This window comes from Lagopus muta, chromosome 1 (genome assembly GCF_023343835.1).
Source record: "Lagopus muta isolate bLagMut1 chromosome 1, bLagMut1 primary, whole genome shotgun sequence".
Lineage (NCBI taxonomy): Eukaryota > Metazoa > Chordata > Aves > Galliformes > Phasianidae > Lagopus > Lagopus muta.
In genome coordinates, this window is record NC_064433.1 from 91,469,446 (window position 1) to 91,492,369 (window position 22,924).

Sequence of the window (22,924 nt, forward strand, 5' to 3'; positions counted from 1 at the left end):
AATGGCTTTATGTGCCCACCATCTCAGCTATGATTGCTCAAACAAGTCTGTAGGTAATGCGGTTTAAACAGAAAGAGACTCGCGAGTCATTCGTGACTCTGACATTATTTTCAGATCTCATTTCACTTTATGCAATGCAACTGAAGCTGACGCTACTTTGCACCATAAAGAAAAGGTTGTTAAAATTATTCATTGCCTAAAATCCTCAACAATAGAAAGAGAGAAAGGAGATTGTTTGTATTTTCTGTACCTGCATACTGGACCTCAAAGTCATCATATTGTTGGCTGATAGAGAACTAGTTTGAAAGATCCTCATAGGTTTATCCACTGATAAAAAAAATGCACAGTGCATACAATGCTTCTAAATAATCAAAGTTTAGTGTTTATTTAATTAAACGCTGCTTTATTTTAAATGGTTTGTTGTTTTTTAAACAGAAGAAATTGCAAAGACACAAGGGAGGAAATGCAAGTGCATGAAGAGGGGGAAGAGAGTTTTATGATAATTAAAGCTGGTTATGCAGAACATTAAAATTCTGCATAGATTTGCATATTTTCCACCACCTGTTTTGGGGACTGCAGAGCAGGCTAATTAACATAAAGGCTCTGATTAATTCTGCCAGTCATTGAGCGATAATTACAGCGCAGGACTGTAAACATTCTGCACTGGAGATACAGCCTGTTTGCCAACATCTCTCTCAGGGATGGAAGTTTACCATGGCAACCGAGGCAATTTTCTGCCTCCTTCCTCTTAGAAAGGAAGGTCACTATACCTCCTCTTCTTTCCAGATTGTTATTACGTATAAGTGGGTCCACATTCTATTGCATTTCATGTAATGCACTACCTACGTTCTTTAATAACAAGCAATGCTGAAACCAGTTTTCAATAATACTATGTCCCTTGCCCTTTAATATAGTACTGAGAGGAAGTGGCACATTAACTGATACACTGAAGCGTTTAGCATTGTAAGTTTGTAAGCTTTGCTGTTTCACATACATTATTGAACAATTACTCTGACTTATAGTAAATTTACTATGTGTTATTTATACAAGCAATCTATACTGGCCACATTACATAGCCAATCTTATATTATACCTCTATATCCAGACACTAGAAATAAAGGCAAAGTAATATTTGCTATGTTGAAAATAAGTTAGGTGGAAGAACACGAAACATTCCTAGGATTTGAATGGTCTTCATGATAAATTACAACACCTGAAAGTCAGAATAAAACAATGATCGCTGGATGTTTTAACCATCTCAGTTTCTGAATGCTTACAAATGCTGATCCTCATTTACACTTGTGGAACTATATCCATCTATACCTATCACCTGCAAGACCAATCAAAATGAGGAAACAAAGCAACACCTCATAGGTTCAAGACCATCTCTAACAGGACCAAAACGCTGTCTGGAAAGCAGAATAAGAGGAGGGCAAGCAGCAGATGGAAACAGTTTTTACCTGTACATTTAAGGACTGAGCAGCAGCCTGTAAACTTGTTCCAGCGAGCTGGACCTACAACACAGTGCAAAAACAGAAGCGATGTTGAATCTACAGGAAACTAAGTGTAAGAGGGAACTAGCCCATTGCAACAAAATATTACCCCAAGAACAACATCTCTCATTCTAATGCTTCACTCACTAAAACTCTTTCAGTCTTATTTGTCCACCTCTTGGGAAAAGTATTCCTGCCACAGGATCCAAATATTAAAGCGAAACTGAGTAAAAGAGAGCATTTTGGGTTTGACAGTCTAACTGCTCCTATTACTGTACAAATATCCACACCTCAGGGGAGGGAGCTACATCCTACTCATCATCATGCTATTATTTCAGAATGGGTCTTACACAAATATGCACATTGCACTCACTTGCATCCCCATAAAAACAGAAAAAGATCACCTGCATAGCACAAAACCCACAGCATAGAACACTTCCATAGATCTAAACATTCAACTGCTTGCAGTCCTCAGCCACTGAAAAAAAACATTAATATAGAGGACTGGAAATACTTTACAATGGTGGTATTGATTCAGGTATGCTCAAAATTTGGATCCAGCGTGGATCCAGCGATAAACAGCCTAGTCCAAATAAGCTCGTGTGTTACCAGTGAGAAGTAACTGATGTTTCAGAAACCTCACTAAATAGTGTCATTTATCTACAATAATGCTTTTTTTCTATATAACAAATGCTAAGTTTTTGTTTAATAAAGGCTCTTTTAATCAATCTCTCCTTGTTTCTACCACTGCTCCTATTATACAGAAGGAACACTATGCACTTAATTACCAACACTTTCAAAGGTCAGAGTAACAGCCTGTAACAAAGTCCATCTTTGACTATGTTTGAAAGTCACAGCTCATTTGAAAACGAGGCAACAGATGAATAGAAAACCAAAACCAAATCAAAATGCAGTACTGGCCTCTATAAAAAGATGTGCCAACGTAAAATACTGTATAAAAGCGTAAAGATATCTGTAAACATAGGAAGAAGAGTTTTAATTTAAACTGAAGTATGTTAAACTACTAACTGAGTATTTGAACAGGCAAGCCTTACGAGTCACTTTAGAAGTATTTTCTGCCACCCAGGATGAAGTCCTAGTAGACTTACTAAGCATTTTCTCTATGTAAGCAAACGTTCTAAAGAAAACTCATCCTTACCATAAGGAAAGCATAGTTTGACAGTTGATGATGAGCTCTTAAGTAAAAGCAGAGAAAAACTACACAATAATATCCTACCATCAAAAAGAATAGACTCAAATCATTTTATCAACTATATAACGAAGACTGAATGCATCTCACTCAGGCACAGCCAGAACATAACTGAACATGCCTTTGAATGCAATCTGGACTCCCCTTCTACCAGTCATTTTCTAAGTAGGAATTCAACTGCTCCTGATAGCATTCAATATTTTGCATTCATCTAGAGGAAAGCACTCTAAGACTGAGTAACATCCCACAAAGAACAGCCATGCTTGAAATTTAAAAGTAGAGGCCCACATAGCCAGTAAGTGCATAGAAGAATAGTTGAGATCTGTCTTTGAACTAGAGTTTCCAGAAATCAATTGTTTTATCAAATGTGAAGTCACAACAATCCCGAAAACTGTTTAAATAAATACATTTTCCAAGCAAGATAAGGCACTCTGCTAAATAAAACTGCAATCCTGGATCAACCAATATAACAAAGCAAAGACTAAATCCAACAAACAACAGCAACAACAAAAAAAAACGATTTAAAATTAAAAAGCTCCCACAAGATTCTTCAGGACAGCTGTATTTGTCTCCACATACTGATAACCGATGAAAATTATTCAGCTTCTCTACACAAAAAGGCAGCCTACAGAAGCCTACAGGTTCAGCAAATCCAGATGTTGGCATTCCTCCCTAGGTCCCATACAGCTAATCTACTAGGAAAATTGTAATTTACGTGACAAGTGTTGAATGTTCCATACAATAAAATGGCAATTCTGATCTCTTTTAATAGGGTATAAAAGTTTCAGTAGGTCAATTATACCACAACAACTGTGCTACAGCAGACCTCAAGCACTCAAGGTCAGCCAATTAGCTACAGAATTTTAAAGTTTAAACACGGTGCCGAGGAAGTGAAAGAAATTAGGACATTTGTTTTCACACTTCAACTGCTAGCAGATAAAAAAAGCTACCAAAAATACTGCACAAGCTTCTCTTCTCCTAGGGATGTTCCATTTTACTTTAGACTACATCTGAAGATCAGCTTTGATTCCATAAATACAGAAGCAGCAGAACAGAGGGATCATAGCAGAAAGCTGAATATCATCCCACACACAAGTACCTGAAACAACTTTTTGTAAGAAAAAAATACAAACAAAAAAACAAAAAACCACCACATCTGACAGAAGCATATGTGCTTAATAAGTACCATGATTTTATATTTCTAGTCAATATGTAAGAGCTCAAGAGATCAGAGCCCAGTGCTGAATATCCTTCAACATCATTTCTTTTTTCATCACGACATACTGGCAGTTTTAAGATCTTGGCAACTGCTGGGCTAACACTGTTCTTTATCAGAAAGATTAAATTTGACACTGCATTTCATTTATGTCCAATAACTTTATTTTTAATTACTTTAGACAATCACAAGTACCAAGAAAGAGGCATTTAAAGCTCCTCCCAATAGGTCTCACTCTATCTGACATAGTCTACAGCACAGTGCAATTAAATGAGTGCCACAATAAGAATCATAGAATCGCAGGTGTTAGAAGGGACCTCTGGAGATCACGGAGTGTGTATCGACACAGTAAGAACTTTCCCACCTAAGCACCTTGAGCATATGGTTTATCAATATGTTCTCCTACATGACTACTCATTCACAGAAAGAGAACACACAAGAGAAGCTGTGTTTGTACCTGTCTGAGTCACCCTTGCTCTGAAATGGGTCTTCTCTTACCTGATGAAGGTGCCCAAGAAAGGCCTGGGCCTGGGCTGTAGAGATTGGTCCTCCAACAGGCACAGGCTGCTTTTGAAAGTCCAGGCCATTTGTTTGTGTGCCTAGAGGAAGAGAGATGATGGCTATTAGCTATGATTTTTACTCAGAGAAAAGACAATTTAAATATGCATAACTCAATACAACGTAATAGAAAAAACACTCCAAAGGGTAACGATATTTTTTTCTTTTTCACTGAGATGGATAAAAAAGGTTCTGTCAGTTCTGGGCTTTGTTGATTTAGCTTCTGTCAACTGAAAGAAAATACTAAGCTCATTTAGTTAAATTCTATCACCTTACCTATGAGGCGTACACTACTACCCCGTCATTCTCAAACCATGTTAGAGAATCAAATGACTACAAGCTGCTGAAGTTAAAACTTATTTCAGTCCCGTGTATACTCCACTCAGTAACTGAATACAACCTTGAAGTTCAGGAAGTGACAAGAACAAAGTTTGTATGTACTCGTCTCTCATTAATGGTGGAAAAAGTAGTAGTTGAAGAAAACAAAAGTACCGTATACGTAGTTTTTAATCAAAAGAGTATTAAAACCGTAGTCCAGAAGTGCTCCCCCCAAATTTTCTACTAAATGACTACATCTGCAGAGTTTCCGTGACATAACATGACTGACTGTGTTTGCTGTTGCTCTCATCCACTTTCATACAAATACAACCTGATTGTTTTCCTCCATCTTTGCTGTCATCCTTCTAAAGAGCTTAGGAGACACAAAAATCCACAGAACATCTGCAAATAACCTGAATGTGAGGGAAAGAACTCAACTGTCTTTCCCTTGAACTGCCAACTAATTTCCTATTGCCAAGAGGAACTAACTATAAACTTTGAAAAATTATTCCCTGCACAGATAAAGTGTTAGGGATGACCAGTCTGTGTCTGGCATATTACCTACCTACTGTGGCTAGGGACAATAAGGAAGACACTGAGTTTGTCAGGCTGCAAGAAATGTCTTGAATAGATTATGCCATCTTAAAAGTTGTGTCTACAGTGAAGTACAAATGGCTTTAGACTTGCAAATTCACATCTTCACAATAGATTTTGTTGATGCTTATGAACAGGTGTTTAATTCATAATTCTGAACTCCTTCCATCATCTACGTTATTTTTCTCAACAAAAATCTACATTATCTAATAAGAAATAATCAGTTGTTAAATCATGGGGGATGCTATTCCTTAGAAACATCAGCAAAAGCAAGAAGGCAAAAAATTTGATTAAAAATACACTACCCAATATCTAATATAATTTTATACTGCTGCTCTGACCTACAAAAAAGCTTACATAGATAAGATTACCAAAAACTATGCCACTGTTCAACTAGACACAGATGCAAGCTTTCCAGCACCAAGGTAAGTCGTACCTGAAGGTGGCCATGTGATGTGGGTTGGTTTTTTTTTTTGCTGGAGCTGGTATGAGGGAAGAAATGGTCAACTCTATTTTTACTTCTATGGTTTGAGCCAGGGTTTACATACTTACAGACATTACTGCAGCCAAAGATCCACAGACACTTTACGTATTTAAATTTTAAACTATGTAAAATAATTTTGCTCAATGAGTCCAAAGTTCCAATACAAAGCGCATGGAAGGATTATCATGTGTCTGAACTAATCCTGAATGAATGTGACTTGGTCGCATTTCACCAAATAGAAGTTGGTAAGATGACCTGCTGGAAAGAACTACAAGAGTCCTATCTGTTCCCGTTCTTTTGTGTAAAATGCAGAATCCTCTCACTACAGAAGTCTAAAGGGAGTGGGAAGATGACTGGGTAAACACATAAAATTAAACCCTGACAAACAAATACTGAGTCCAAAGAAGCTCTACAACCCTCCTTATTCAAGCAAATGCTTTTCATCAGGTATTTTCAACCTCGCTGAGGAACCTCCAAGTAGAAAGGGAAAAAGAAAAAAACCTACTGTAAGGCAGGTATCCCTCTCTCCAATTAGAAACTTCCAAGGGTCACAAAAAATTATCCTTCTCAGAGAGGACTAGCTGTTAACCTCACCTTAAACAGCTAAAATAGTTCTTGTTGGCTGTTTTCCAAAATGAGCCTCAAATCATGATGCTATATTAAAAAAGCACTGCTATGCATATGTATAAAGACACACTGGTTAGTGCTTCTGTTAACTCTGATACGGAGATTTGAAACAAGCCTCCTACAGTTGACAATACTGAGCTAAGCAAGTTCTAAGATTGAGCCTAAAATCTTCATTGATTCCAAATATTCATAACCCTCACAGCAGCAATTTAAAATGGTATCAAGAGAATATAACATTTTCCTTAAATCAATTCTTAAAGGTTTACAATTCCTTCTCCCCACTCCATCCAAATCTCAACTTCAAGCAAAAAGAAAACAAAAAAAACCCCTTAAAGTCCACCTGTTTACTCTGTTCTACTTGCATCTTAAGCTTTCTTTGGTATCTGGAAGTCCCTTTCCCCTTTGGGTGCAGTTTTGGAAAGAATGCTGCCAGTTTCTCACATTTATCACAGGATGCCTACATCTTTTGAAGAACAGCAGGGAAAATGAACTTGGAGTTGAGGGTTTCACAAGTTTTGCTCCTAAGGTGCTCAGAAGGATGCAACAGCACTTCTGCTGAATCCAAGAAATCTGGTAAAGAGACTGGAAAATGGGGTTGTCAGAATTAGGAGGTCACCAATTAGAAGTAAGAAGGTGAAAGGATCGGAGTGCCGCTTTTGCTCAAACTAAGAGCTAAATGGAAAAAAATAAAAACAACAACAAAATAACAGATTTTAACACAGATATTTATGTCATTCCCATCTCCATCACACCTCCTTCCTTACTGTTGTAATGATTCTGATAGCTCACCAACATCAAAACAGTGGGAGTGGGAAGTCTCAGTTTTCCATCTCTCCTATGTTCTTACATACAGGCATGTTATCACCGTTCTGTTCCTCCTGATAGTTCACAGACACAGAAGCAAGTGAATTCATGTTGCTAATGGAGTAGAAAACCCTTTACATTAACTGTTCCCTTTCCTGTAAGAATTCCAAGTTAATTCATCCCACTGAACCGACAGAAAACCTAACTTAGGATTAGGGTCTGACAAGCAGCAGATGGAAAGCATGGGAGGACAGAGAGGTGGCAGCAAGGAAACAAGCCTCCCCCCTTCCAGCAAGTTGTTAGATCACATCAAGCACTAGGATGTAGTTTCACCCTTATAACCCAAACCCAGTGCAACTTAAGCATCTCCAAATTCTGGCATAAACTCAGCTGCGTGGTTAGTTACTTCAGAGAACTGGTTTAGATGAAGACTAATAGTGAGTGCAATCACTTTTCAGCCAAATCAGATCTCTGAACCGTCTCATTTAGGGCCACTCCAGGGAACAGAACATGAAGTACCACATCAGCCTGAGCTCAGATTAGTGTTTACTGTCTTCCAATTACACTTCCTGAGGATAAACACAGAGCCAAATGGAGCAGGAAGGTAATACTGCACCAGCAGTCAGGAGAACATGCTTCAAAATATTAAGACCACAATTATCAGAACGTAGTCTGGGCCTTGCAAACTGTTCAAGAAAGCAAGATGAGTGAAGAACTACAGTTCTAGAGAGATGCAGAATAGGGTGTGAGAAAGTACTTATGAAAGGAAGACATGCAGTGAAAAGGAATATTTCAAAACTAACTTGAGCACGCATCTGCAATGTGCTCTAGAAAACATCTTTCAGCACTGACATTCCCCCCCATCTATCCTGTGGCAGATGCCAATACCCAGGAATTGGTGTTTCCTTGTCTATGTTATCAATAAAAAGTTTAGTAGTTATATTTGCCCAGAATTCTAGCAGTTAAAATCAAAAACATTTCATGGTCCTTTTCCCAAAGATTCTCTTCTGGAAATTGGAAATTCAGTCTTGGAAAATGAAGCAAAGCAAACAAGAATATTTAGAATCCTTCTTTCAAATTCCTAGCTATTTTGCTGTTGTATCGGTGCATGTCTTAAAACTACAGCTTTCATAGACATTAATCTTGGCTTTCGTACTATTGCATTAACAGCTTTTAAGAACACTCATTAAACAAGGAAAAAAAAACCTCTTCTGAAAAGTTGTATGCTGTAACATACAGAAAGGAAACAGAGAAGGCTATCGGTATTTCTACACGGTAGAATTTTACCCTTCTCTCTCTTCTTTCCAGTAGATACTAAACGACCTGTTCATCCCCCTACTGAAGGCTGGAAAAGAGTTGTGCAATTCTACAATACTGAAGAACAGTTCATCAATTCATCCTCTTGTTTGAACAGCCGGCCAACCACTCCTGCACTTACTGAAACTTTTGTTGTTGTTTTTTACTCATCTGAAATACGATTTAATTTTTAAGGTACTTAAAAGATGAGTCAAATTAGTACACAAGAGTTAAAATCTGTTTAAGGCATTTTCTTGTGACCAGTTTCAGGGAAACTTTACTTTGTTCCTTAAATAGCGTTAAAAGCGCTAAATCTAGTTTAACTTCCACGGAACTTAAATTATTAATTCAGAACTTCTGATGTTCAGCCATCTTTACCAATGGTAACTGCTTCTTTTCCTGAAAACATCTGCTCTGCCAAACAAACTCCATGCCCAACAGTAATTACTCTCAAAGTTTTCAAACTGCATCAGCTTACTGCACTGAAAGCAGGAATGACCCAAACATCTACTCTCAATCAGAAGACAGACAAGCAGTGCTTACACAGGAGACTTCAGTGATTTACAAACGTTACTGGGAAGAAGACAATTAATGAAAAGTTACGAGAATCAGCATCTATAAAAATCTTTTTGCATTTAATATCGGAGCCTATGCTCTCTAGACAATCAATCAGTGGCACTTCCAGTCCCTTACCATCACAACTTCTTTTCACTAACTATATGCAGAGTCCAGAACCACAATCTAAACAGACTGATCAGAAGTCTAAATTACATTCCATGACTATTCCTTTAACATTTGTCTGTTGACTAATGCAATTGATGCTTGAGCCCCCAAAGAAAGTCACAAGTGTCAGTCGCTACCTCTGAGCGCTCTGTCTGAAAGCAGACCAATGACTACAGAACAAAGAGCCCTCAAAATTTCTAGCTTGTTTCAGTCTGAACAAATAAAAAAATGAAAAAATCAGGAAGTAAATTTGAAATGAATGACCACGAACACTTAAGTTACAGAAGTGGTACTTGTAAAAGGTCCAAATACCAGTAAGAGTCAAGCTTTTCTTATAAAGTAATGTCAGCATTATAATATAAAAAATAAACACTGTAGTCTCGTTTGTGATGAAAGCATCTACATGGAGCTTTACAATCCATCCCTTCTTCATACCATGACCATCATCTTCACACTGATGAAGTATGGCAGGGCAGCAAAAGCAGAGTTCTGTTAAAGCAGACATTACACTTTTATGATAACGGACTCTCTCCAGATGAATTATGCCCTTCTCTGAAAGACCTCAGTTGAGGTAAAAGCTGCCAGCTAAAGATGCATTTAAGGCAGTGCATTGGGGGATGACTCTTGAGAAATTGTACACTGAACTGCAGTCATACAAAACAGCAAGTTTGAATTTTCTCAGATGTTTACGCACATGCTCCAGACACAGTGAGTCAATTGACAAAGGATATTTAAAAGTATTTTCTTGATGTTGTCTATGATTATTTCTCCAGCTCGTACATATTTTGAAATAAAGCTATAAGCCATGCTAAAATGCCTTAAATAGATAATTTTTTTATACATGGAAGTTATTGATACCTCCCCCATTACAAATACCACTGAAAGTACAGAAGCAAAGATGCCAGTAACCAGAAATACACTTCAGTGAACAGATTTCCTTCAGACTGACACCATCTATGACAGAAAACATTCAGACTCTCAGGTCAGTATTGGGAACATTCGGCCACTGTTAGCTCTGCTACAGCCTTGCTCAAAGAATAAGGAAACAGTAGAATAAAGTAAATTAATAATTCCAGCACAATTCCAAAGTTGAAAGTCTTATTACTGAATAAAGATGAAGAAAACCATTTTCCTTACCCAAGGCAACTAAAACTCCTCTCAACACAAGCAGTTCTTTCTTATTTTTTCTCTCCAAATGTTACACTGAGCTCAGAGAACATTCCGAGTTCAGTTAAACTATTTACTGCCTATTCAGAATAGTTAATTCTTGTTTCCAAAACGAACCTTAAGTTATCTGCAGAAAAGAATTAAGGCATGAGATAGCATGACTGAGTTCTAGTGACTTAAACTTCAATGGGTTATAAATTGGTCTCATCTCAATACAACAGCTGTGACACAAAGCCTATCTGTCCCAGTCAAACTTCAAGTCTATCCTAACACATGAAGACACTTCAGTGAAGTCTGCAAGCAGTTTTTTGTTTTTAAATATTGAGAAATGATGATGCTTTCTTCCTTTGCCTTGTTCTTAAGAACAGTTGTAACCTTGACTGAAGTCTGAAATGGAAACAATATCAGCCAATGGCCCACATCTGCCAGGGAAAATAACAGCCTCAAAATAAATAACGGAGTTAGGTATGTCAAAGATGCATTCTGACAGGGAAGAATGAGATGACTTTATGGAGAGCTAGAGCCACAAGATTTTTCATGATATCAGAAGCATTACAAACAAGAAGGAGAAATAGAGAATCTTATAAACATATTGATAAGTGCACGAGTAGTGCCCTACATACAGCATGGCTAATGACTTGTTTTTCATACAGACATGCAGTGTTCTCAGGTCTCTAAAAACACCAGGTCTAGGAACTCTCCCTGTCCCTGAAATTCTACATGTGTTTTTTGGGGTTCTCTTCTACAATATTGTTGTTGTTCCTGTACACTGGCAAAAAAAATAAAAATAAAATAAAATAAAAAAAATTAATTTTTCATATTCATTTAATTTGATGACAGAAATCCCTGTGTATCAATTAATCATTTCTCACCTGTGTTCCCATCTCCACTCTCCATTGATGGTTTACTGGTTTCTGACGGATTGTTCATTCTTGAGTCTGCATTAAAACAGAAAAAGATATAGTGATGAACACAAAAAAAAATGCTACACAAACCTAATCATATCTTCTTGTCCAAGAGATACACAGAACATCTTGAATTCAATATGTAATTTACTCTAATTCAGCTTATTTTATAACACAAAGAATCATCAGAAGCAGAGCATAATATTGAGTTTTCCAGATAAATACAATTTCAACATTTTGTATGTCATTGTTGACTTGTAAAAGCATAGTGCTGAGGAATGAAAAGAGCATGTTGGAAGGCAAGGATAGGCAGAACTTAGTTTTCAGTACACTGAAATAGAGAAACAAAGAAAAAAAAACAAAAAGGAACAACTACGAAAAGATTCAAAAACACTAAGTCTGACCACCAAGGACTACATTCAGCCATTATGTTTGAATAGATGCCATTTATCTAAAACTACATTTTTATTTTACAGAAATGCCACCAATATTAAATTTAATATTTCCTATACATTCATGCAAAACCTTACAAATATGAAATATATTCCTCCTCCTTCTCCCAATAGATGAACCTATTGAAAAGCCTGCTCTGGATCTGAAAGGTGTCAGCTAAATGCTGCGCAACACAGAGCCTTTCCAGATGGCAGACACAGAATATAGCTTCCTTATATACGGCTATACAGATGTTGTGTGTACATCATCAGCTCTACAACTTATTACCTCCTCATTCCTAGCAACCAGCCACATTGATGTGCCACATTAATGCAAATGAAAATTACAAAAGGAATCTCAAGATAGACCAGCTCATAAAGTGAAGCATAAACAAATCCTTAAGTACATTCTTTCATTCCCATGACCAGTTAAACACAAACTCAACCAGCTTGAAACGAATATAAACTTCAGGATATTCTCTTGCAAGGTGCTTAAAAGGTTACTTCTTTCGTCAAAGCAGTGATCTCCAAAACACCAACAAGCTGAAGAGGAATACAATAATGGTATTAACTCCTGTGTCTTTCCCCAGGTATTTCCAAGAATGCCCAGCCCCTCCATTGCTCGACAGCCCAGGAAAGAGCTGGAGGTGAGAAGGCAGACTACTGCCATGTGCTATCATCTGCTGCCTAAAGGAAAACAGTGTGCTCCTTGGGATAACAGAGCCAGGGGCAACAGCAGAGGAAGAATACAAGTATGAATCAAATGGAAGGAACGAGCACTTGAGCAGTGACTGAAAGAAAACAGGAGTTGCAATGGAACTCGTCTGGGTGTACTGGGTTGAAAGAGGAAGGAACTAGTTAGAAATGCAGCCTATGAGAGAGAATCAGTAAAAGACATTCGGAAAAACTCCATGCTCAGTTAGGAAACACGATTTAAGACATGTCAGTGTTTTTAAAACTAATGCAATTTTCCATGTAAACAAGTGCTTCAGTTGAAGCAAGTGGGTCCTAGAAAACCCAGAGGGTGGTAATAAATGAATCTGCCCGTCAAGTTACTTCAACCTCTCCAAAGTATCAGCTCTTCATACTAAGTTCCTATGGCTATGATTAAACCTTGTAAAGGTCAGCTGAGTATAAAAGATACCTGAATTGGCTTCAGACATGCTCCCTTATGAACACTGCTTTCAGTGTGAAGGCAAACATGTTAAACTGCCTTTTGAAACAGGGAACAAGTGAGAACCACCCCAGCTGAACACTTCTGGCCCACATTTCAACAAAAGGCTGAGGTTCTGCGCTGCCTTTCACCACCTCTGCTTCAAGGTACAGCCTAGAGCAGAGCTTCATTAAGGCTGTAGGAACAGAACCTACAACTTCTCAGGGTTTTTTGTTGTTGTTGCTTTTTTGTTTTTTGGGTTTTTTTTTTTTTTTTTTTGTCATTTTCCACATCTGGATAGCAACATTTATGCTGCACTAACTGAGAGAGTCTCCCACAGACTACACAGGAAACAGGCTATTTTGATGTGCCACTCACTGCTGGTGGGTCTGCATGAAAAACAATTTGTGTTTGTTTTAATTTAGTAGTTGCACGCACCTTAAATGACTACACTGTTGTGGTAACAGTGCGTTTGTTTGAAGCAATTACAGGCAAGGTTTGTTTGATAAACATCACTAATCTGCTCCTTCACATGCAGCTGGCCACTGAAATATGCTTGGCTTCTGAGAACACTGGGCAGGAGACTTCTATTTGGACATGAAGGACATTTGGACAAACATGAAGAGTGCTTGTCCAGCAGCACCATGAGCAAGATGGGCTCCAAACCCCATACATCTGGCCGTGAAAGCAGGCTAATCTACAGAGCTTTTGGATGTAGGATACATTTTTAGGCCCAGAGCAGGATAGCCTGAGCTCATGATAGCACTGATCACTGAAATGCACAGTCTAGGAGATCACCCCTGAACAACACAGGATCCACTTGCTCAAGGACTTCAGAAAGCCCTTCCCAAGATAAAAAACAGGGACTCCTGGGCTACTCGGTTGCAAACTGAAGTATTAGAGCCAGCAGGCAGGATACCCACATTGGCATCAAGCTGCACCTAGGGGCAGGGCGGCAACTGTCTTGCACACAGCACCGCAAGCACTGCTACCCAACAACTTCTTGCACAACATGCAGACTGTTTACAGGACAAAAGCAGAACTCTTTTCATAAGGCAAGAGATGTCTTCTTTCGTTTTAAAGTATTGTAATTTTTTTTTTTTTTAAAAAGGTTTTCAGTGTTTACTAATACTAGACAGATAAATGAAGTTGACTCAAGTAGCAAAAGTGAGTCCACCTGACAAATATTTCATCATAAGGATTGACCCCGGGAGTCCTCAAGTGTCATTACTGTGAAAAATCAGCAAGTTGGATACCAAAACATCTTTTTAGCATCGCTCAAATTCGAACGAAGGATGGCATCCATTATTACACCAGCTGACTATTCTTGCTCAATCTGTGGGCCTTCTGCATGTAAAGCATCACGAACAATGCCGCTATTTCCATTGCAAATGGTATGACACACACATCTGAAGCACAAAACTGCCACCAGCCAAACAGACATATCTGCAGGATACTAGCCTACGGATTCATTATGTCACACACATGCACAGTTTATACATACTCATAGGACTTCTGCTTCAGTTAAAGGAATAAACAAATGAAGTGAACTAAAAAAAAAGTCCTGACGCCCTCATCCTTTTTCCTCCCTTCAGACTTTAGCTGTGTTTTAAATAAAGGCCCTGGGCTACAACTTCTGCCAACCTCATCGAGCAGCACACTCAGCAGGAGGAGGATCGAAAGCAGCAGGTGTGTGATTGAGATCCAGCTCTCGGAGGCGAACCCAGGCAGCACTGTGCCGTGCTGGCAGCACTGTGCCGCGCTCCCACAGCCCCTCAGCATGTCTCAGAAGGCATGCAGAAGGAAGAAGCAGGCAAGGGACCAGCCTGCAGCATTAGAATCTATGCAGACCTAGTAAAAAGCTAAACCTTAACCAGTACATCACTCATTGTTTCCTTTCACCCAAAGTGAAAGTACCTAATACTCCGACAGAACCAGCAAAAATGATTCAGTGGCACATAAGGGGAAAAAAAAAAACAAAGTTCAACATGAGTAAAAACGTACCAAGAACTCACTTGAAGGTTTAGAGTAGAAATTCATTTTCAGAAAACCAATTTCATGTTCAGAAACAAATATTCAGGTGTCTGCTTTAAAATTTACCATCCAAAAACGTTCTTTATATACAGATACAATGCATTTAAAAATAAAAAATAAAAATAAAAATCAATACATTGAGCTCCAGGGAAAGAGCCTTGGAAATAAATAAAATCTCCTGCAAAACTGAGATTATCAGTTTCTTGTAAGTAACTTAAAACTACATTTAGAAGAAAATATGGCATGCCTGTTCTGCAGTCCTGATGAAATCTCAGCTCAGCAAATACATTATCCCAGTAACCTTAGGCACAGCTTGCAACGGTATCAATGGCAACCGCTGTGGACTCCACCTTATTTTCTATTACGCGTGAAGAACCTCGCTATTACATTAAAAATACACAGACATAATATACACTCTGCTGGGGAATGGCTCAATACGGCCAGTAAATTCTTGGAGACTGCAACTCTCTCACTCATTTTCATGTTTTAAAATTTGAAACACACAGATATGCAAGTCAAGTCTTAAGTCTCAATGCTTATTAGAAGCTAAATGCTTCTCACGTTGAAATCCAAAAAGCATACGGTCTGCATCAGTATCTCCTAAGCCCAACAACAAGCCCCTTCAGTGCAGAGGAAAAGAATTCTCTTGGATCGAGGGAAAGGGGAGAAGAAAATAACTTATTTCCCCGGTATGACACATACAATACATATATATAAGGCATTTCCTCACTGCCGATGCACTGGTGAGCTTCAGCCTTACAAGCACCTTCTCTGCCTCTGCATATGTGATTAAGCCTCTATGCATAGTCAACCTCACACCCTCTATTTCCATATTAAACACTTATAAGAAAGAGCTGAGCTGGTACCCACCTAGAACGTAGTCACTGCAGTCCAGCATTGCTGTGGTATCCTCTACAGGTTCAGACAGTCCAAGGGAAGGGAGAATGGCAATTTCTATCAAATCTACACTACTGCTCTCAACGACACAAGAAAGGGAGCGGGGAGGTGGGGGAAGAAATACAACTTCAGTTACACCATAGCAATCTTCAACTGAACAGGGAAACTTCAGTTGCTCTGTGGAGTTTTAGTCTCTCCTACTAGCAGTGTCTGACATTGTCAAGGCGACTGAAGCGTGAAAAGTTCCCCTTTTTGTAATAAAATAGAAACAAAGATTGCAGCTGGCAGTTTCCATAATGAAGCTTAATCAGTATGCGCCTGATTAGGGCCTTATGCAAATCTCCCCTCGTTAGCACAGCAGCCAGCACTTTGAAGTCCATGAACAATTCATTTGCAGAGTACACCGAAAGCGCTCCCTGCATAATTTAAATCTCGGTATAAATATTTATCAGCTCATTTGCATATTAATTGGCAGTGCATGAAGGGAAAAATTATCTCCCGAGTGCCAGCATAATAATTAGGGAACAAAATGAAGTTTCTTCCAATAGCTTGGCTTCTCAGCCCTAACTCGAGCACAGTACCACAGGGGAGCAGCGAGGGGAGAGAGACTGAGTTTTGTTAAAATGCCACTGAAATGACACGTACAAATTAGAAACAACTCTACAGACTTAAGCACCTTTAATCTTATTCCTGCTGGCAACAATAACTTCAGTAATAAAGGGGATTTGGAAAAAGCTTTCTGCACAAACCAAATAATCCCAAGAAAACAATTAGCAAGGTAGGAGCCCAACACAGAGCTGTCAAACCAGTGCCTGCACATCTGTGTGGTGTTTTCCACACGGTAAGACGAGCTGTCACAAGAAGGTCCTGGGCAAGAAAGAGGAACACCAGGGCAAGGAAGCAGCACGATTCTCTCTAAATGACTAAAGAGGCCGGTGATTCATTATCTGGTAATCCCTTTGCAACAGCCAAATTAACAGCAGTGGGTATGTTGAGTATTGTGTAATATTTGACACCCACTAATCTATCCCAAGTGAAATCAAAATAGATTTCACTTTTTTGCTTTCCAGCGACTTCCAAGAAAAAAACCCAAATCTATTATTAATCCCTACCACAAGCACACACAATATAGTCAAACAAAGCTCACTGTGGAGCACCAAGGCTGTGGCTTTGAACCACCCAATGATAAGCAGAGCCCGGTTGCGGCTGAAAGTGTAACCTGTCAAAGGACTGGGGAACACGCTACGCTCTATGGAGGAGCCAATCCTCTCTTCCAGATGTGTTCCACAGAGCAACGCTTACTGAAGAACTACAATGCTAGATTAAACCACTGCAGATTGCTTGATTACCACTCACATCTCATTGATCGAAACAGCAAGAATGTTAATGCAAAAAATTAAAGAGGAATTTGGACACTGCAATATTTATTAGACTGCGTTCTGATCATGAAAAAATGTGTGATGATCAACACCAGTGACTGCAGGGTTGGGCCACTCTCTTCCCGATGTTAATGTGAATTTAAAGATTGTTTTCTTTTTTTTTTTTTTTCCTCCTCGACTTAGCTGTGCTTTTCTCCTCATTTTTTAAAGGAACTCAAGCACCACCTCTCTACAGAAGAGTGCACAAGAGAAGGGACTTCTCGATCGTCCGTCACTGACTGGAATTTGTTTCCACGCTTGACCTCTTCTTCTGTTCAGGTTCATATCTCTACTTAACACAAGATGTTTCCCACTATATATTTAACAAGTGATCTACTTGAAGAAGATGCCAAGAAAAGAATATACACCCAACTGCACGGAGACAACATGTACCAATTACCTTTTCCTAGCACCCTGCTTCTGACTTATTTCTTAGACATTCACGCATCCCATGAAGACACATCACGGTTCCCAGACCTTCCCAAAACCTTGCTGTTCCACCCATGTTTCTGGACTACATTAAGATAATCCCTTTGCTTCATTGGCTGAGCCTGGACAGACGGTGACACTTGATGAAGCAGGAGCCACCCAACAGTGGCTGAGCTGAGGCAACCTGCAGCACAGTGCCAGGTCCACAATGCCATCCTGTAGATTCTCTCTGCACTGAACTGCTTGAACACAGGTGCAGCAGCAGAAGCACACAAAGGCAGGAAGTGACCGTTAAAGCAGGCATGTGTAGTGATGGATGACTTGTATCAAGAACAGAATAATAAAGCAGTAAATAAAGGCCAGGGAAGGATAAGCCTGAAGCAGTGTCAGCAAGTGTTCTGCAATACCACTGTGCTGCTCATCTGCTCTATTGACACTGCACTGACAGCTAACAAGGAAAAGGCAGAAAAGTTTTCTTCCTGTTCCTCACGGTACCCCAACCAATCTTTCTTAGAAGCACCATCCCCCAACAAGCATACGTTGCAACTGTAACTTCCACTGACATGCTATTTTCAATAAGCTGACTTTAAGCTGACTTTTCAAACTAAGTTTAGCAAAAAAAACCCCAAAAAACTAAAACACAGTGCACTTCAAGTGATCACTCCCTTTTTGATAATTTTATTATCTTCTATTTTATGTAAATTCTGATGGTTTTGGCCAAAAACACTATTATTCCATCTAGGCCACGCTACTGCAACAACTTATGGGGTATGCTTCTGTAGAAGGCCTGAAGATCGAAATAGAAGGGTTTGGGGAGTGACTGAGTAGATTGCCTTGCTTCCAAACCAATGCTATTTTCCTATCCAGGTTCTGCCAACTCATTGGCTATCTTCCTCGTTCTGGATTCTCACACGAAAAGTTAATTAATACCTTGAACCAGTCACACCTGTGGTTTAAGCAAAACACCACTGTGAGTTTTTCACAAAAATCATTATTTTTCCTCCAAAGATACCTTAGATCATTTTCAGGACGAGAAAAAAAGAAGTAAACTCTCTCAGTTTCCCACGCAACCATAGACATTTCAGAAGTTCTCTTCAAGAAATTCTGCAATACTGATGTTGTTGAATTGTTCTTCCACACAGCTCTGTTCATGATTTGCTGCAAAAGTGAAGGAATCAAGGCCACTAAAATGGAGCCAGGTATGACATGGAATCTTCAGTCCAGTGCTGCAGAAGTACTCCTCCTCCACTATTCTCTTCACATATCCTTAAACGTTTCTTTGCTGTCTCTCCCTCCAATTTGTTGCTATTTATGGAGTTCCAGTGATTATAACTCGATACCTTGGTTTTTTTTTTTTAAAGAGTATATCATTTCCCTTTGCAGCTTATGCAACTTTTGGTTAGACTTGTTCTGCACCTTCTCTTTCATTCTTTTTGCATCTTTCATTTATTACGGCCAATTCACTGACTGTCAATTCACTCAAGTGGGGGAAGGGGGGTGGAGTTGGTAGGGAACTACATAGACAATGCAGAATTAATGAGATAAAACAAAGTTATTAGCAGCATTCTTTCACTGAAACACTTCAAGAGGACAAAACACCTTAACTTTTATACAGGCATACTTCCATATATTAGTAAAACGTCATTGATCACATGTCCTCAGTGACAGCTAGGAGATTTCTGCCACTAGGCAGCTCTGCGACAAGTGTGACCTTTGCAAAACTCCTGACACAATTTCTGACACAACATGGCAAGACTGCTCAATAAACCAACACCACATTTCACTTTTGTATTGGTGTACGTGGAACAATACATGGTAACCGTAACACGCCAGCATACTGCCCTCATTACGGCACCAGTGTCTAGTATATTTCACCCTGAAGATGACTGGACACAAAAGCTTTATAATAGTGCATGACTAAGCAATCCACCAATGCATACTGCAAACACGCAGAGAAAGGCTGCTTTCTATACGTCATGACAGCCAAGATCAGTTGATACAGTTAGCTCTAATTTGACATTATACAGAGCTACCATGTTTTAACTCAAGACATTTCCAAGTCCCTGTTCCACAAAGCAAATTAAACCTAATAAACATTTTGTCAAACAGAACTTCAATGTGCTATTAATATATTTTTAAAATCACATACTTCAACAAAAATAAACTGATATTAACATTGGCACAATCCTCTTAGGATAATTATGCACAAGACAGACAGCAGCCTGTTCATAGTCAGAGCTGCAGACCAAGCTCTAATTTTAGCCACCGCCTTTGACTTTGGCTAACAAAACTGATTTTATGTGAAAATTGCTAAGTTCACTCTGAAAGCCAAGAGTACTTTTCTGGAAAAGTCAAATAAAATTGGCCTGTTAAAGAATTACAGGTCATTATACAATTGCTATGAACTGAAATTTTAGCCTACAGCTAATTTTACTTCTCTCTCCAACTCAAATCATAACTACCCTTTCAAACTTTCCACTGCACAAAGCGTCTTTCAAAATGATCTTGCGTACCTTTTTTGAAGACAATTAAGCACAGAGACAGCAAGTCAGGAATGCTAATTCGTCTTATCAGTGCAAGACAGGAGATACTCCTAAGTACCTAACATATTCATATAAAGGGGTTTGTTTGTGTGTTTAAAATCTCACTTTTGTCCACAGATAATAGTGGCTATAATGGTTTAAGTCATCTTTACAGTAAGAAAACTGTGGTCGTGAGATACTTACTTATAGCATAGTTTGACCATATTGGAAGGGAAAAAGCGTAACAGGAGTAGTGGAAGAGACAGAAGAGGCAACATTAAAGAAATAATCTTATTCAGAAATTGCAGTATTTTCGCTTTAAGGGTATTAAGCTTTCACAAGCAAACTTGGCCTTGCTTGAAACTGATGTCTAATACTATAATCCCAGTGAATGAACTGAACAGTTCTGCCTTTCTCTCACTGCCCACAAGTCACAGCTTACAAGAAAGAATCCATGTTGCATCTACAAATAAATTTCACTATAAGTGTTTTCAGAAGCACTGGATATAAATTTAGCATGAGCTTAATAATTCTACTGTACAGACAGCCCTTTAAGTTCAAAACCCCACCTTTGATCCACAAAACATTTTCTTAAAGTCATGGAATATTTGAAGAGTAGCAAGCATTAGATCTTCACATTTTCTGATTTAAGACCTCATGTGTCACCCACGTTTTCAAAGTTTTCATCACTATCACATAATAACTTGAGGATTTTTCTTTAATTTTAATTTTTATATTGAGCACTACATCGTAAGCACTGACTTCAGGAATTAAATTCAAAGTAAAAAAACCTAAAAAGTCCACAACTTTACCATCCTTTCGAGAGCAAGTTTGTGTTATTTCACCAACACGTTGTATTTGCAACCAACAGTTGCACTTTTGAATAGTTGCAGTAGAGTACTCAGTTGCATTCAATTTAACTAAAAATAGCATAAATATGTGCAAGTCATCCTTTGAAACTGCCAAATTCAAGGCGGGGATCTTTAACATTAGAGCTGATGTTCATTCCTGTACTGAACCTGCACATGAAAAGTAGCACTCCAGTGCCATGCAGGCAACTTGTTATTTAAAAATATCAAACTGCTTTTAAAAAGTTCATATTTGAAGGCAGACACCTGTTTGAGGTAGTTTACTTTTTTGTGACACAGCTGTGGGTCTCACCTCCCCTTAAAATTACCGGTTTGTCGGATTTGAGTTCTTCAGGCTAAAACATTAAAGCCCCAAAGCAGATGCATACTGTTTAATTAGTGAACTTTTCTAATTACTCAATTACAAGATTTTCATGCCTGCCATTGCTATTCAGAGGAGTACCGCAGGACACAAAGTAAAGACTGTAATGAAGACTGATGTGAAGTTACATGAACACGACACAAGGGAGGGCTGAAGAACACCATCTGTAAAACTTCAGAATTTAACAGAGCAAGAAGAAAAAAAAAAAAAAAGAAGCAATCTAAGGGCATAGATCTGCACAACAGCAGTACTGAAACTGAAAAAAAAAAAACAGCCTTGAAAGCTCACAGATCCTTATGGGAGACTGCAGATTAGGCTGTGTGGCAACTGGCACACAGAGGAACCTCGCCTTGCACGGATGGGCAGCCCACACTGCCACCTAAACCCTGGGGCTCACACCAGCAGCCACAGCACACCTTGAAGCAGTCACTTCTACCGGCTGCATACTGGGATGGCATTCATGGGAACACGCCTTCCACACGTGAGGTGGCTACTGAAAGTGTTGTGCATGCATTTGAATGGATGATGCAGTTGCAGCTAGTGCTGTATTGGGGCACCCTTAGCATTCTGCCCCTATCTCTCTTCACACGCACCAAACAAGGAAGATAGCATACAAACTGTAAACTTCAAGTTATTCCAATACACATTAAAAATACAAAGCATTTGAGTAATTTAGCTATTCCCAAATCCATAAATCACAAGTAATCTGTCTGACAACATATGAACACTGGTTAAGCCACGCTCAACTACTGGCTGCAATATTTGCCTTAGCAGCTGTATGACTTGTTACATCTCTGAAGTATCACTGTGTGTGCATTCCAACAGCATTACATTTGCCTCCCCATGTCCACCCACGTAACAAGAACAGATGCTCAGAACTAAATAACGTTATTTTAAAACTCACCTGGTAAATCAAAATACAAAGCATTTTATAAACACGTTGTTTCTGTTCCCTGCTTTGACAAAGAGGTAATAACTAGTCTAGCTTGATGAACGGGGGCTCTACAATAATAGACTAATTCAACATATAACTTAACCACACAATTCAGCTCAATTCAAATCTCAGAGACTCCACACTACCTGTCATTAAATACACTACAGCTCACTCTCAAAATACATACATCAAAGTCACCAGCTTAAGTTTATTATGATTGCTGCTGGAGCCAAGTGGATACATCAAAATCTGCATAGGTGGTATTTAGCTCTAGCCAGCATTCTGAGTGTTTGTCAAACAAATTAATAAAGGAAAAAAAAGCCCATGCAAAACAGATCATGATAGAAACTGAAGCTACTCTGTAGTTACCACCATCCTTTGCAGAATCTGATTCTGATCTCTTCTGTAATAACTACCTCCAATCTGCAGAAGGATATTGCTTTACTGCCCCCAGCACACTGATCCAGACACTATTAACACC

At 38.9% G+C, this 22,924-nt stretch overlaps 1 protein-coding gene across 9 annotated transcripts in view; it reads right to left on the bottom strand.

Annotated features, from left to right (window-relative positions):
- Positions 1 to 22,924, bottom strand: part of POU2F1 (POU class 2 homeobox 1) — a 109,879-nt gene that overhangs the window by 35,454 nt on the left and 51,501 nt on the right. For 6 of the 9 annotated variants that reach the window (XM_048930171.1, XM_048930114.1, XM_048930139.1 and 3 more), the window contains 3 exons: positions 11,363 to 11,428; positions 4,418 to 4,518; positions 1,461 to 1,514 (listed from right to left, as the gene is read on the bottom strand). In XM_048930171.1, coding sequence (XP_048786128.1) covers positions 1,461 to 1,514; positions 4,418 to 4,518; positions 11,363 to 11,428 — 221 coding nt within the window. Of the gene's footprint in view, positions 1 to 1,460; positions 1,515 to 4,417; positions 4,519 to 11,362; positions 11,429 to 15,883; positions 16,081 to 22,924 lie in introns of those variants that run through there. The other 3 variants (XM_048930161.1, XM_048930150.1, XM_048930117.1) reach the window with 2 other exon arrangements.